The sequence below is a fragment of the Schistocerca cancellata genome, chromosome 2 (genome assembly GCF_023864275.1).
Source record: "Schistocerca cancellata isolate TAMUIC-IGC-003103 chromosome 2, iqSchCanc2.1, whole genome shotgun sequence".
NCBI lineage: Eukaryota > Metazoa > Arthropoda > Insecta > Orthoptera > Acrididae > Schistocerca > Schistocerca cancellata.
This window is the reverse complement of record NC_064627.1, coordinates 493,721,376-493,737,883: the sequence shown is the minus strand read 5'-3', so window position 1 is coordinate 493,737,883 and position 16,508 is coordinate 493,721,376. Positions and strand designations below refer to the sequence as shown.

The 16,508-nt window shown below is 41.5% G+C and overlaps 1 protein-coding gene across 1 annotated transcript in view; it reads left to right on the top strand.

Moving 5' to 3' along the window:
• The window catches only part of LOC126162015 (esterase FE4-like), a 431,873-nt gene that overhangs the window by 401,889 nt on the left and 13,476 nt on the right, over nt 1–16,508 (top strand). The window contains exon 10 of the mRNA XM_049918237.1: nt 854–986. Coding sequence (XP_049774194.1) covers nt 854–986 — 133 coding nt within the window. The remainder of the gene's footprint in view (nt 1–853; nt 987–16,508) is intronic.

The following is a 16,508-nucleotide window of genomic DNA, read 5'->3' as shown; positions in this document are numbered from 1 at the left end:
AGGCACTGAGTAGCCTGTGCATATATTCAGCTTAAGCAGAGGCCTGCAGCTAAATTAGATGGGCTGGCTAGCATTTCTCAAATGGCAGTACACCTGGCCTGTAAGACACAACAGGCCAATGTAGCCATATGTAATTGTTCAGAAACTATGACTTCATTTATCCTGGTTTTCCTACCTGGTCAACTTTTTCAAGAGCCCTGATAGAGTTGTTAGGTGTCACAAACTGGCTTCAGAGATGCTGGCTGGTGTCCTCTGCATTGTTAGTGTACTGAATATAATATTCTTGCATGCTGCATATGCACTCTTCTGCCATGACACCTAGTTATCAAGCTGACTCGTATTTCCCTCCTCACGATGTCATTCTGCTGAATCGACACAAGAGCTGTCCTTTACACCAGGCGAAGCCATTATGCAACAGATATTTGAATATTTACTAAAGAATCTTAAGCTACTGTATAAATGTGTACCATATTCCTTCACTTGGTGTGCACAATATTGTTATTTCTGTGACTGTTTTTTCATAATATAGCTCCACCTTCTACCTACCTAGACCTTTATGTATGGTTTACTAATGTGGGCACAAAACTATTTTAAATTTTGTTGTGATCCAATGAATTAACTGAAATATTGATTAGATACTATGTATAATTTATCCAGCAATAAAACCACTAAACACTCATTTGAAGAACAGTAACGCAATATCAGTAAACACAGTGTGTTGTCTCTGTTATCGTAGTAGGCCCCTATTGTCTTAATCTCTAACAAATATTTTACATGTGTACTTGAATACTGTTTTATGCTTTTGTTACTGCAGAATGTTACAGTAATCATCATTTGTTTTTACACTATGCAGGTGCTACTCATACTGCTGAACTTTGCTACTTATTTTTGTTTGCTGATAACAGGCAAGACATTAATAAAGACAGCCACCAACATACTGTTCGCTCCATTATGGCTTCTCTTTGGACAAACTTTGCCAAAACTGGGTGAGGACATCATTTTGTCAATCTTTTAAGTTATATATTTGTTGTCATTGATTATCTGGAATATCTTCATGTTTAAATTTTCCATATTGAAAACAGTATTCTGTTCATGTTGGGCATTTGGAAAATTAATAAACATACTTCAGCTTTTGCTGCATCCAGCATTTTTCCAGAGCTAAAAAGAGATGGAACAAAGTAAACTGAAGAAATTGATGAGGAAAGGATAAACAGTTCAGAACCTTGCAGCCACCTTTCTTTTCATTGAAGATGGTGTATCAGTAGGGAAGCCATGAAATGCATGAAATTAGTGTAATTAATTTTCAACAAAGATCACAAAACACCTCAATTAATCTGATACCAGCTTCTTTTGGACTGTAACACTTAACCAAATACCTATAGTCAAAGAGACTAATTAAGGCCAAGGCAAGAATACATACACAAAGACGAACTAATTATTCCACACCAGTGTTAGTCTTGCTGCACTGTTTATTTTTAATCATCCTCCTGCCACATTTTGCATTATAATAAGTGAAAGACAGTACTTAAATGATACAGGGTCATTCAGGAAGAATTTACAATTTTCTGCAAAATCATACTGGTTATTATAAGAGAAGAAATTTAATACAATTATGAACAAAGCATACAATATTAACATATATTCTATTTCAAATCAGTAGTGAAATTTCTCCAGAACATTCTTTGTAGTGTTATAATTTCCACAAATATTATTCTGTCTGAGAGACTGATGTATAACAGTAATTATGTGCACAAGACACAAGGTGCTTCACAGTTTTGCATTGTAAAATGGGTTCTACCCAGAGGAGCTATGTTAAATATCATTAATAACCACATAAGATACCCATCACAGATTTTCTGTAACTTTTCTAAGGTCCTTGACTGTGCAAATGTACCACAGTATTGAAAATTCTCACACTATGCCATGAAGGGCAAAATGCTTATTTGGTTACAACCTTCCTCACATAACAGAAAAAGGAGTTGTCCTAACAGATGCAGATGCAACAGTGAACTCAGAATGGGTGAATATTAAGTAAACAGGGTGATTTTTTTCCACTGTAACAAACTCTAGGGATTGATTGATGAGAGGATACAGAGAAAAACAGGTATAATGAACTTATGGCTGTAAGAGCATGGTTTTAATGCCAGAGACCATTTATTCAACCATACATTGTTACAGAGACTGAGGTCTAATACACGCTGTACCATGCAGCTATAGTTACAGTATGATCTCCACGTGCCTCAACGCATGTGTGTATGTGCCGTAGTGTGTTCTGTCTCACACATTCACAATGACCAAGCTGCATCCGTACAGTGTCAAAGGCAGCATGGATACACTGCTCCAGTGTTTCCATGTCTGGAATGGGCTCTGCATACATGATACTTTTGAGGTGGCCCCATAACCAGAAATCACACAGGTTGAGATTCAGTGAATGAGCAGGCCATACAACTGGATCCCCTGATCCTATCGATCAACCAGGGAAGACACAATTGAGATGCATCCAGATGTTAATAGCGAAGTGAGCTGGAGGACCATCATATAACAGCCACATAACCATTCAAAACATCTATGGCATTTCATTTCTTCCAGCAGGGGAGGCAAAGTCACCCACAGGAAACGCCGATAGTTTCGGCCTTTTAGGTTATGTGGAAGCAAGACTGGTCCCAAAATACAGTCACCAATTATCCCAGCTCATACATTCCAGCTGTACCGATGCTGATGATCTGCTGTCACCATACCATGTGGGTCCTGCATACTGTCCCACAAATGACTGTTATGAAACTTGGCTGTCACCATACCATGCAGGTCCTGCATACTGTTCCACAAATGACTGTTATGAAACTTGAAGATACCACTCTGTGTAAAGTAACCTCATCTATGAATAGGATGGATGACACAAATCCCGGAATCATTGCCTGGTGAAGAAACCAGTGACAAAACAGCTCCAAATGTGAAAAGTCTGTCACTAGTGAGCCCAGCACACACTGTAAGTGATAAGGGTAGTAATTATTATCATGGACAATGTTCTATGCGGTCATCCACCTTACCCTGTACTGGTGGCCAACTGCCTGGTACTGACATGATGATCACCTTACACAGTGTTAATCACATTTTCCTCCAAGTCTGGTGTCCAAACATTTTGGCCAAACCCTTCATGATTTCTTGCTTTCTGAAATGACCTTGTCTCAGACAAATGGCAAAACACTATTGCAAACATTGAATGCTGTGGTTGTTGTTGGCGGGGATAGGTCTCCTGATACAAGATTGCTGCCTGCTGCCCATTACCATCTACCTTTCTGTAAGTAAACACCACGTCAGCAAGCTCTCGATTCAAATATGGAACCATGGTGTACAACACTGTATCTCATTCACTACAAGGTGAGTCAGCAAGAGAAGTGAATTGGACACAACAGTACCAATTACTGTGGCAGGAGAGGGCACTAGAGCATGATGTATGAGGAACAGTACCAACCTCTAGGAGGAAACCACGTAGTAGAGTCAGTGTCGTCGTAACTGCCGTCTGCTTCACGTCTGCTGTGCAGTGAGCTACCTTAATTTAAGTATTAACTGTATTTTTCTTACTTGTCACTTCTTCTTCCGTGTGTGTTTGCTTTTAGGAAGCTTTAATTGTCGGATGCTATTAATAGTGTTCCATAGATTTCGTGTTTGTTTTGAATACAGTCAGAGAGAGTCCCTTTAGTCAATCATAGTGCCAGTAGTGCTAGTGTTTGTTTTCAATACAGTCCAGAGACAGGTAGTGCTATTTTCATTGTTTTCTACAAGAAGTGGCTAGCAACCACAGTTTAGTGAATAAACAGCCGCCTTTAGTGAATTAGCAGTCTAGTTAAAGGTTGATTAACTCTCTTCAGTAAATTGATTCCTTAGGATGGATAGGATGTGTGACTGCTGTGTACGGACGCAGGAGGAGCTGGCCACTGTTCGCCAACAGCTGAGCGTGTTGATGGCCGCGGTCAGCCGTCTTCAGGCTGCTGCCTCGGAGTGTAGTGGCAGTGGGGAGTCTGGTGCGTCGCAAGGTACACCCCAGGTGTTACATGCTTCACCCACTGTCCCTGCTGTCGAGACATCTTCGCGGGTACTGGGCGCAGTTGGGCCACCCTCTCCCCAAGGGGAGTGGCGGGTTCAGCGGCGTTCGCGGCGCACGAGGCGGAGGGTCAATGTGGAGGCTGGCCGTGTGGCATCGCCCGCTCTGTCTGTGGGTGGACAAGTGGCTGCTCCTTCAGCAAGGTCCCAGCAGGCACACGGGGGGAGGGGTTTATTAGTTATTGGGAGCTCCAACGTTAGGCAGGTGATGGAGCCCCTTAGGGAAATAGCGGGAAGGTCGGGGAAGAAGGCCAGTGTTCACTCTGTCTGCTTGCTGGGAGGCCTCATCCAAGATGTCGAGGAGGCCCTACTGGCGGTGATAGAGAGCACTGGGTGCACCCGACTGCAAATTGTTGCTCATGTCGGCACCAATGACTCCTGCCGTCTGGGTTCAGAGGTCATCCTCAGTTCGTACAGGCGGTTGGCGGAATTGGTGAAGGCGGAAAGCCTCGCTCGCGGGGTGAAATCAGAGCTAACTATTTGTAGTATCGTTCTCAGAACTGATCGCGGTCCTCTGGTTTGGAGCCGAGTGGAAGGCTTAAACCAGAAGCTCAGACGATTCTGCAGAGATCTGGGGTGCAAATTTCTCAACCTCCGCTATCGGGTGGAGAAATGTAGGGTCCCCCTGAATAGGTCAGGCGTGCACTACACGCCGGAAGCAGCTACAAGGGTAGCGGAGTACGTGTGGAGTGCACATGGGGGTTTTTTAGGTTAGAGAATCCCCTCCCTAGGCCCGACAAGACGCCTCCTGAGACGCTGCAAGGTAGGAGTAGGCAAAATGCAACAGGGAATAACAATATTAATGTGCTAATAGTAAACTGCAGGAGCGTCTACAGAAAGGTCCCAAAACTGCTCTCATTAATAAATGGTCACAACCCCCATATAGTACCAGGGACAGAAAGTTGGCTGAAACCAGACGTAAACAGTAATGAAATCCTAAACTCAGATTGGAATGTATACCGCAGAGACAGGCTGGACAGTGAAGGGGGAGGCGTGTTTATAGCGATAAGAAGTGCAATAGTATCGAAGGAAATTGACAGAGATCTGAAATGTGAAATGATTTGGGTGAAGGTCACGGTTAAAGCAGGCTCAGACATGGTAATTGGATGTCTCTATAGGCCCCCTGGCTCAGCAGCTGTTGTGGCTGAGCACCTGAAGGATAATTTGGAAAATATTTCGAGTAGATTTCCCCTCCATGTTATAGTTCTGGGTGGAGATTTTAATTTGCCGGATATAGACTGGGAGACTCAGACGTTCATAACGGGTGGCAGGGACAAAGAATCCTGTGAAATTTTTTTAAGTGCTTTATCTGAAAACTACCTTGAGCAGTTAAACAGAGAACCGACTCGTGGCGATAACATATTAGACCTTCTGGTGACAAACAGACCCGAGCTATTTGAAAAAGTTAACGCAGAACAGGGAATCAGCTATCATAAAGCGGTTACGGCATCGATGATTTCAGCCGTAAATAGGAATATTAAAAAGGGTAGGAAGATTTTTCTGTTTAGAAAAAGTGACAAAAAGCAGATTTCAGAGTACCTGTTGGCTTGTTGAGGATCAGTGGACAAAGTTCAAAACCGTCGTACATAATGCGTTAGATGAGTATGTGCCAAGCAAGATCGTAAGAGATGGAAAAGAGCCACCGTGGTACAACAACCGAGTTAGAAAACTGCTGCAGAAGCAAAGGGAACTTCACAGCAAACATAAACATAGCCAAAGCCTTGCAGACAAACAAAAAGCGAAATGTAGTATGAGGAGGGCTATGCGAGAGGCGTTCAATGAATTCGAAAGTAAAGTTCTATGTACTGACTTGGCAGAAAATCCTAAGAAATTTTGGTCTTACATCAAAGTGGTAAGTGGATCAAAACAAAATGTCCAGACTCTCTGTGACCAAAATGGTACTGAAACAGAGGATGACAGACTAAAGGCTGAAATACTAAATGTCTTTTTCCAAAGTTGTTTCACAGAGGAAGATTGCACTGTAGTTCCTTCTCTAGATTGTCGCACAGATGACAAAATGGTAGATATCGAAATAGACGACAGAGGGATAGAGAAACAATTAAAATCGCTCAAAAGAGGAAAGGCCTCTGGACCTGATGGGATACCAGTTCAATTTCACACAGAGTACGCGAAGGAACTTGCCCCCCTTTTTGCAGCGGTGTACCGTAGGTCTCTAGAAGAGCGTAGCATTCCAAAGGATTGGAAAAGGGCACAGGTCATCCCCGTTTTCAAGAAGGGACGTCGAACAGATGTGCAGAACTATAGACCTATATCTCTAATGTCGATCAGTTGTAGAATTTTGGAACACGTATTGTGTTCGAGTATAATGACTTTTCTGGAGACTAGAAATTTACTCTGTAGGAATGTGAAACCCAACTCGCGCTATTCGTCCACGAGACTCAGAGGGCCATAGACACGGGTTCACAGGTAGATGCCGTGTTTCTTGACTTCCACAAGGCGTTCGATACAGTTCCCCACAGTCGTTTAATGAACAAAGTAAGAGCATATGGACTATCAGACCAATTGTGTGATTGGATTGAGGAGTTCCTAGATAACAGGACGCAGCATGTCATTCTAAATGGAGAGAAGTCTTCCGAAGTAAGAGTGATTTCAGGTGTGCCACAGGGGAGTGGCATAGGACCGTTGCTATTCACAATATACATAAATAACCTGGTGGATGACATCGGAAGTTCACTGAGGCTTTTTGCAGATGATGCTGTGGTGTATCGAGAGTTGTAACAATGGAAAATTGTACTGAAATGCAGGAGGATCTGCAGCGAATTGACGCATGGTGCAGGGAATGGCAATTGAATCTCAATGTAGACAAGTGTAATGTGCTGATAATACACAGAAAGATAGATCCTTTATCATTTAGCTACAAAATAGCAGGTCAGCAACTGGAAGCTGTTAATACCATAAATTATCTGGGAGTACGCATTAGGAGTGATTTAAAATGGAATGATCATATAATGTTGATCGTCGGCAAAGCAGATGCCAGACTGAGATTCATTGGAAGAATCCTAAGGAAATGCAGTCCGAAAACAAAGGAAGTAGGTTACAGTACGCTTGTTCACCCACTGCTTGAATACTGCTCAGCAGTGTGGGATCCGTACCAGATAGGGTTGGTAGAAGATATAGAGAAGATCCAACGGAGAGCAGCGCGCTTCGTTACAGGATCATTTAGTAATCGCGAAAGCGTTACGGAGATGATAGATAAACTCCAGTGGAAGACTCTGCAGGAGAGACGCTCAGTAGCTCGGTACGGGCTTTTGTCACAGTTTCGAGAACATACCTTCACCGAAGAGTCAAGCAGTATATTGCTCCCTCCTACATATATCTCGTGAAGAGACCATGAGGATAAAATCAGAGAGATTAGAGCCCACACAGAGGCATACCGACAATCCTTCTTTCCACGAACAATGCGAGACTGGAATAGAAGGGAGAACCGATAGAGGTACTCAATGTACCCTCCGCCACACACCGTCAGGTGGCTTGCGGAGTATGGATGTAGATGTAGATGTAGATGTACACTGTACCTGTGGCTGTATGGTAAGTGCATATTAGACCGCAGTCTCTGTAACAAAGTATGATTAAATAATTGGTCTCTAGCATAGAAACCATGCATTTCTTGATATAAGTTCATTAGACCACTTTTGTTCCTTATCCTCTTGTCGATCAATCCCTCAAGTTTGTAAATGGTGGAAAAAATCACCTTGTATATTCATCCTTAGGCACTGATTTTCTTAGTTTAAATAAATGACCTTCCAGTTTCCATAAATAACAAAGTAAAATGGTAATGTTTGCTAGTGATAAAAAAATATATTGATTGACGGGCATCATTTCACAATGCAAGATTTGACTGCAATAATGACAAACCAAGCCTATAAATGGTCTGTAGCATGTAATTAAACCTTAATTTTTTTTAAAGTAAGGCTGATCACTTTTAGACAGTAAATACCAAACCATACCACAACACAAGTTTTTAAACAAGTAAAAAAGAGCAGTGAGACTAATATGTGGCATTATTAACATGACACCCTGGAGGCCCCTCTTCAAGATCCTCAGGATATTTACACTTGTGAGTATATATACTCGCTAATGACATTCTTGCATTGTCCATTTTAGAATATAAGTGTATTAACAGCTTCTTCTCAGCATAAAATCTAAAATTAATAACTCATAGGTGTTCTGAAATAAACTGAATAAATTCTTCATAGGCCATGCCATCTATAAAAACAGTATGTTTAGATGTATAAGCTGATTTTACTGATACATGCTATGAACAGAGGAAAGGTAATTTAAAATTACAACAAATATTACATTTATATTAACACTAGTGTGTAGGTTGTAACATTATATAGAGACCACAATGAAACTAGGTTCACATGTAAAAGATCTCACTTGGGATAAATGTTCACATACTGTAGTGCTTTCAGACTTGTCCTACATTATAAGTACATTTCTAGAACATAAATATGGCAAAGTGAATGGAAATAATTTAGGAATAAAGAAGATAAATCTCAACAACAGAGGAACTAAGCCGTCATGACTGGCAAGCAAAACAGAATAAAAACTACGCTAGGTTTCAGCAAACAGGTGACATCTTGGGAATGGAGTCAACAAACACACTCATCCAGTAGACCACAATAGTGCTGTAATCAAATCTACAGCAGTGTGTTTTGGCAATAGCAAATTTGGAAGATGAGTAAATGCAATTTCACTGCTGTTAGCTTTAAAATAGTGATATTGCCTTAATTATATTGGAAGTATTTAATAGATTTAATTAATAAAAAATTACACTCTAAATTGTCAAGAATGGTCATGAATTTCAGTAGCGACAAATGAAATAACAATTATGAAAGTTCATACACAATCCAGTCACATCTATGTGACCACCTGTCAAAAGCCTGGATAACTATCTTTTGCAATGCAGACCACTGTGAGGCAAGCAGGAAGAGAGCCAGTGAGGTTCAGGAAAGTATTGACAGGGATGTGGAGTCATTCCATCTCCAGTGCCTTGGCCAGCTGTACTGGGTTTCTTAGGTGATGAGCCATGGCTTAGACAGCCTGATCAAGGTGGTTCCACACATTCTCAATTGGTTTTAAATCTGCAGAATTTGGTGGCCAGTGGAATGGTAAACTCATTGTGATGCTCTCCGAACTGTGAGCTGTGTCTCATGCTGCATTGTCCTACTAGTAGATGCAATTGTGCTGAGTAAAAACAAACTGCATGTAGGGGTGGACATGGACACAAGGATAGATGCATACTTGTGTTGATCCATTGTGATTTCCAGAATGACAAGAGCACCCACCGAATGCCACAAAAGCATACCCCAGACCACAGTGCTCCAGCCCCCAGCCTGGATCCCTCTGACATTTGTTGCAGGGTGTTCGTTATCAGACATTTCACACTGATGGAGCATAAAATGTGATTCTTCTGAAAAGGCCACCTGTCACCACTCAGTGGGAATCCAGTTGTGGAAATGGCATGCAAATTCCAGCCTTCATTGCCAACAGACAGCAGTCAGCATGGATGCATGAACCAGTAACCTGCTGTGAAGGCCCATGTGCAGAAATGTTTGCTGAACAGTCATTGAGAAGAGACTGGTGGAAGCCCCTTGCTTTGTCTTGGTGGTCATTTGCTCAAAGTTGCACATCTGTTTGCCCATACACACTCCAAAGCTGTTGTCTGCCCCAATTATTTATGGCCCATGGTGCACCACAGTTACTTTGGCACAGGTTTTGGATAGCACCATTTTGACATGCACGGCATTTTTTAACAATGGTGGCACATTAACTCTGTCAAATTTTCCTTGTATATCACATTGCCTATCTCGTCTTCATCCACTTTCTCTTCCCGTTTCATAATACTGCCTTCCAGGACTGCCTTTACATAGTACTTCTTTTCAGTTTTTCCACTTTACAGCCTTCCATTCTACACAAAGTACTGGCTTGTCATCTGAGCTCTTGATATTAATACAGCTCCTTTGTTTTCCTCCAATGAAGGGTGCATGTTCTATATCCCTTTCTATGACACTGGATCAATTTCAACCAGACTTAATATGTATAACAATTACTGTCTGGTAAGATGCCCTATTGGGGTAAGAACCACCTAGCACCCACTGGAATGAAGATGGACAGCTAAAGGGAGGAGTAGGAGATGGACAGAGAGATGAATTAGGAGGTGACAAACAGACAAAGAGGTCTGTGTAGAAGATGGATAGATAGAGGGAGGGAAGGAGCAGATGGACAGGAAGAAGGGGGAAAATGAGTTAGATTCACAGAGGAAGAAGAGGAGATGGGCAGACAGAGGGGAGAGGAGGGACAGAGATAGGGGAGACAAAGTGAACCAAAAGACTGTGAAGAGCAGATGAATGGAGAGGGGGGAGGAGATGAACAGAACAAGGGTTAGGAGGAAACGGATAGAGAGAAGAGCAATGGACAGAGAGGGGGTGGAGGGAGTGGAGCACATTGGCTAAGGAGATGGTGGACAAGAAGATTGAGAGAGAGAATAAAGAAGAACAGACAGAAAGAGTGAGTGGGGGGCAAAGTAGATGGGCAGAGAGATAGGGAGCAGCAGATGGATAGAGAGAGGTTGTGGGAGAATTGGAGAGGGAGAGGAGGGAGGAGTGGACAGGCAGAAGAGGGAGGAGGAAAAAGATAGAGGGATGAGGAGGAGATGGACAGAGAGATGGGGAGGAAGAGATGCACAGAGAGGGGGAAGGATATAGACTCAGAAGACAGAGGAGTAGATTGACGGTGAGAGTGAATAAGAATAGATGGAAAGAGAGAAAGGAGGAGGAGAAGATGGGCAGAGAGAGGGGAAGGAAAAGATGGGCAGAGAGAGGGGAAGGAAAAGATGGTCAGAGGGAAGGTGTATAGGGAGATGGACAGTGAGAGAGGGAAAGGAGGAAATGGATAGAGAAAGGGAGATGGAGTAGATGGACAGAGGGAAGGGGAGGAGGAGATGGATAGAGGTGATGGAGAGGAGAAGATGGATGAGAGTGAAACATTGTGAGTGAGGAGTTGTGATTGGAAGTTCCATGCAACCAAATAAACATCATTCGCATAAAAGATCAAAAATTTTTTATTCACTCAGGCCAGAACCACATTAATTGAATTTAAACACAAATAATTGCCAAAAGGCAAACAATTAAAACAAAAAGTACTGGGAGGACCAGCCAAAGCTCTTACAATAAGCTGGTAATGTGTCCTATGAGAAGTTGGCACCAGCCACCAGCATTGGTGGTGCTGCCCTACATGACTCTCCATCTAAGTTTGCGCAGCCATTGGCGATACTATAACATTAAAAAAGGGATTGGTTAAAGTACATATAACATTTTTACATGACAACCAGGGCAACCTCTTTAGTGACTGTTAAGCCCCAAACATTGACAAGAATAAAGAAACTGCTGGAAACACCAGCAATAAAAACAATTTTACAATATAACAAATACACCAGTAAAAGGCAACAATTCACATTTAACACATCAATAAAATAATAATCTGATGGTTAAAATAGGGCAAACTAGTCTGCTTTTAAGGATCCAGGAACATTGGGTACTTTGAGAAAGCCATTAAGATTTTTAACTTACTTAGAATAGTTCGCTAGCAAGGATTTGCAAAACTAAGAAATTTGATAAAAACATGAAATTTACAGCTTTGGATAAAGATTAGGCTGTTTTGTCACAATAATCCACAATATAAAGTAAAATAAATTAAAAAGGATTCTGAGGCCAGACATACATATACAATAAGTAAATTAACTCATAAAACTTTAAGCTATATGGATGGGAACAGCAGATGAAAAACAATAAACTTGCTGTAACAAGAAACCAAATGAACTCTCCAAGCCAAGATGCCACAGGCATGCTTCCCAAAATGCACAAACATTGGAGGCAAATGTTCAGGAACATGCTCACCCGATTCTTTTCCTCCTATATTATATCAGCTTTGGCTACATAAGATGGGCGTGGCATGCATCTGCTATCATTGCATCAGCCCTTCCAACCACTACTTTGATTGTGTCACTTAGGCCACAATGTATAACAGCCAAATAGACTCCAGCCAGCACGTCCACTACCTGCTGTGGCTTGGTGCTGCCCCAGTATGTTGTGGTCAGCCACTGCTGCCTTTCCCCATCTGCTCCAGTCTGAGGTCAAAAATACAACGTATCCAACCAGTGTGGCAAGTGCTTTCAAGCCTCACAGGCAGAAAGGCCATGCTCTCTTGGGATACTCCTGAACCCATTGCTTGGGCAGCTAGCTTACATAACTGTGAGGAAGTACTGTCAATACAACCCAGCAAGGCTAAATCTCCTCATCTTAAACAAAAAAAAGGGTGGGGGGATCACAATGATCATATACAATGGCCAATCTTAACCAAGCTTAGATGAAACTGGCAGTTTTATTAGTAGACAGGTTTTTAACTAAAAGGCTAACTGGGGTCAATGTTGTAATGACTTTAGAAGGCTCCACAATATGTGGCAACAATTTACTTGAAATCATTTCATCCCCCTGGCCTTAGCTTCCAAAATTTCTTATAAAGACAATATCAAACATGTTTAGTTGGCAAGATTCCTACACCAATTACAGCATTCTCTCTCCCTCTGGTGTGCAAGATCAACATTGCTTCTGGATCACCTCCAATTCTGGCTAATCTCAGGGGTAACCCACTCTGGGAGGAGATCATTTACAGACCATAAATTGTACAGAGGAGAATTAAGAGGGTATTCCACCATCAAAGCAAGTGAAGTTGTTTTATGGACCTCGCGGTTGGCGGTACTGAAGGCCAGGTTTAGCCATGGTATACATTTATCCCATTTCATCTGCATGTGAGAGTGAAAAATAATGACAGCAGACTTGAGATTGCAACTTATTCATCGAATGAAGGATTGCTGTTGTAGTAAGGAATAATGGTCACATGAGATTTGCATTCTCAGAACAAAATTTCTTAAATATTTCCACAAATTAGTGCAACTAGTCACCTTTTGTTTTATTCTTCAATTTTTATTTTTCATCACCAGTTTTGAATCGCCTAGCAATTCATCATCAGATGGTACATATTTATTGCATGTTTGTAGCATTGTGGGGCTTGTGTAGAGTTATTGCTGTCTGTTAATTTGTTCTTGGTGCACACATTGTTTTGGAAAACATAACACATCACCTCACAAATTAAGCCACAGGTAACAATTTCCCCATGCCTTCTTCTTCTTCTTTCCATTTTGTAAAGCCTCTAACTCAAAGACTGAGTACTTCAATTCAGCAGCAGATAGAGCCCCAGAAGCGTATGCTGCCAGTTGCCTGCAGCCATTTTCTCCTGAAGGAGAACCACAGCGACATCAGAATTTAAACATCTGTTTGAACTACAAAAAGCCCCTTGAAATCCAGAATTGCCAAGATAGGAACATTACTCAGGTGGTTCTAAGAGCATCAAACATGGCCTGTTGACTCTCTGTCCATTGGAAAGCTGCTTGTATTTTGCATAGCTGATTTAATGGTGTCCCTAGGTGAAGTTGCGTATAGACTTCCTAAAAAAAATGTACCATCTCTATGAACCAGACAATACCCTTCTTATTCTTCAGTGGAGAGAAATTTTGGATGGCCTTGGTAATTTCTTGGTTGACCTTCATCCCCCCCCCCCTCCTCCTCACCACACCCCCCAGAAGAAACTAAACACCTTAGGAATGACATTTCCTGGTGGTCAAGATTTACCTTAGAGGGCTTGACAGTTAAACCATACCATACAAGTTAAGCAATACTTGTGTCACATGCTTCATATCTTCATGAAATGTCCTACTTACACCACTATGTCATATAAATAGTTATAAACACTTTTAAGTTTATGATCCTTCCCCAAAATGGAATTCAAGAACAGTGAAAGTACAATGGCACCTGTAGACAATCAAAATGGATCCCGGCTGAACTTGAAAAAATTCCATATGGTGTAGAATGTGGTTACAAACTTTGAATCCTCAGTCAGTGGAACCTAATGGTAGGCTTGGTTAAGGTCCAGAACCATAAAATAACAAGCCCCCATGAACCATATAAAACAATTAACAAAATTTGGCAAGGGAACTGATTGTAAAATCACCTTCTGATTAAGAGCACAGTAATCCACTACTGCTCTGTAATCTGCGCCATTCCCCATAGGTATAAGAAAGATAGGTGATGCATAAGGCAAGGGTGATGGCCAGATAACCTCATCATTAAGCATTTTATCAGTTATCTGATGCAATGCCCTTATCTTTGGAAAGGATAGCCAGAAAGGGGCCTGACAAATTGGAACATCATCAGTCAGTTGTATTTGGCACTGAAACTCATCTATGAATCCTAGCTTGTCAGTTAATACATCAGTGAACTAAGCACCCTCAACAATAGTTTGGTGTTTCCTTGTTCCAAATGGCCAAGCTATCATCCAGCAGCAGAACTGGAAACAATATTTAATGCCTTGTGTGCAACTATGGTCACATAACTGGTGATGTTTTCTGTGCTGAAATTATAAATAAAACTGTCTGCTATAACAATCAAGAACCAGTTTCATGCCCTGATTGAAATCATAACTTGTCGAAAGTTTTGTAGATAATCCCTTTGCAACCATCAGACTCATTGGCCATAACAAACCTTGAATTTAATGCTTCCCCACACACAGCACATTAATAGCAATACCTGTTCATTAATGGTATGACAATTTGGACTGACTGTTTGCGACCAAAAAACATATAGATGTTGTGGTACTTTAAATACCAGCCATACTCCTGAACAGAAGGACTACTTCCTGAATCCAACAAGATGCATGCAGGCTCATGATTAAGAGCTGCACATACAAATGGAAGGAACTGTCTGGTGATTGATTTAATATTATTACACCCCTTCAGCAGAAATCCGTATTCACACTGGAGTGCACTTTGTTGGTGTCAGCTGTTCCAAAATTTCTCTTGCCTGGTGGGACACTCAGACACAAAATGCTCTTACTACCCATAATTATAGCAGCTCCTTCTGAGAGGGGCCACACTTTCATTTGGTTTGCATGTCTACTGAGTTCTAAAACCCTGGCTCTCTAGCAAGATTCTTTGTATCATGTTTTTCATCTCCAAAGCTGATACTCTCTATACATGCCACAATTTTATCAAGGTCAGTAAAAGAACTAGGTTTCTCACAGAACAATACATATGAATGATCTTTGGGTCTCTTTTCTTCCAAAATGTTATTCATGGCTTACGTTTTGCTTATGGTGGCATGGATCTGCTCAATATACTGTGCAAGTGTCTCACCATGGGCTTTCATGTGAAAGCAATGCTGACTCACAATATCTTTCCCAACACAACTAAATAACTTATCCTGCATAATCTTCTCACATAAATCCTTCAAAATGCATCTATTATACAAAATTATTCTAATCATCCCACTCAAACAACACCAAGCTAAACAGTATAAGAACTGAAGAATCAGTATATGAGCAATCTTAAGTGTATCTACATGGTTTTCCAACTGAACAGATGATCTAAGTATTTCCTGAACATTGTCAATAGACAAAACCACTAATACCTTGGAGCATTGGTAAAATGGGAGTGGCTAACTTCTCAAATTGTTATTATAGTCCAGCATGACCCCCCTCCCTCAACATTCTGTCAATTGAGGTTGTCCTCAAAATACCCCTCCATTCTAAGGCACTGGGTCTGACTTGCAATTGCACAGCTCTACTCTGTAATTTGACAATTCTGGAAGCCTATTTTTTTCTGGTTTTAAGTGACTGTTAGTCTTGCATCAGTGACTGATTTGAACCTGAACATGATAAATCTGAGCATGGGGAGGATTGCTACACTTCAGGAAGCCAATCTTCTCCTGAACACTGGACAGCATGGTAGCACAAACATGTAGTATGGCACTTACTATGCCAGCATTGTCTGTAATGATTCACAGCAAACAACTGAAGGCTCCATGCAGCTGGGCACACAACTTGGCAATGCTACCTTCTCCCATATACCCACAACACATACTGGAGCTGCTCCCTTTTTTAATAAGAAATCTTCATCATGTCTCTGAGTTCCATCGCTGATGAAATGTACCTAAAACTCATGCGTAAAAAAGGAAAGGAAGGAAAATTGGATTTAATGTCCCATCTACATTGAGGTCATTAGAGATGGAGCATAAGCCAGGACTGTGTCCAGGTTGGGGAAGGAAATTGGCCACGTCCTTTCAAAGAAACCATCCCTGGCATTTGCTTGGAGTGATTTAGGGAAATCATGGAAAGCTAAATCTGTTAGTCTGGCTGTAGGTTTGAACCATCATTCTCCTGAATGTGAGTCCAGTGTCCTAACCACTGCACCACCATGCTCAGTCATAAGCATAAAGAGATAGAGTCTTCACATAACAAACTAAAACCAAAACAAACAAACTTAACTCATG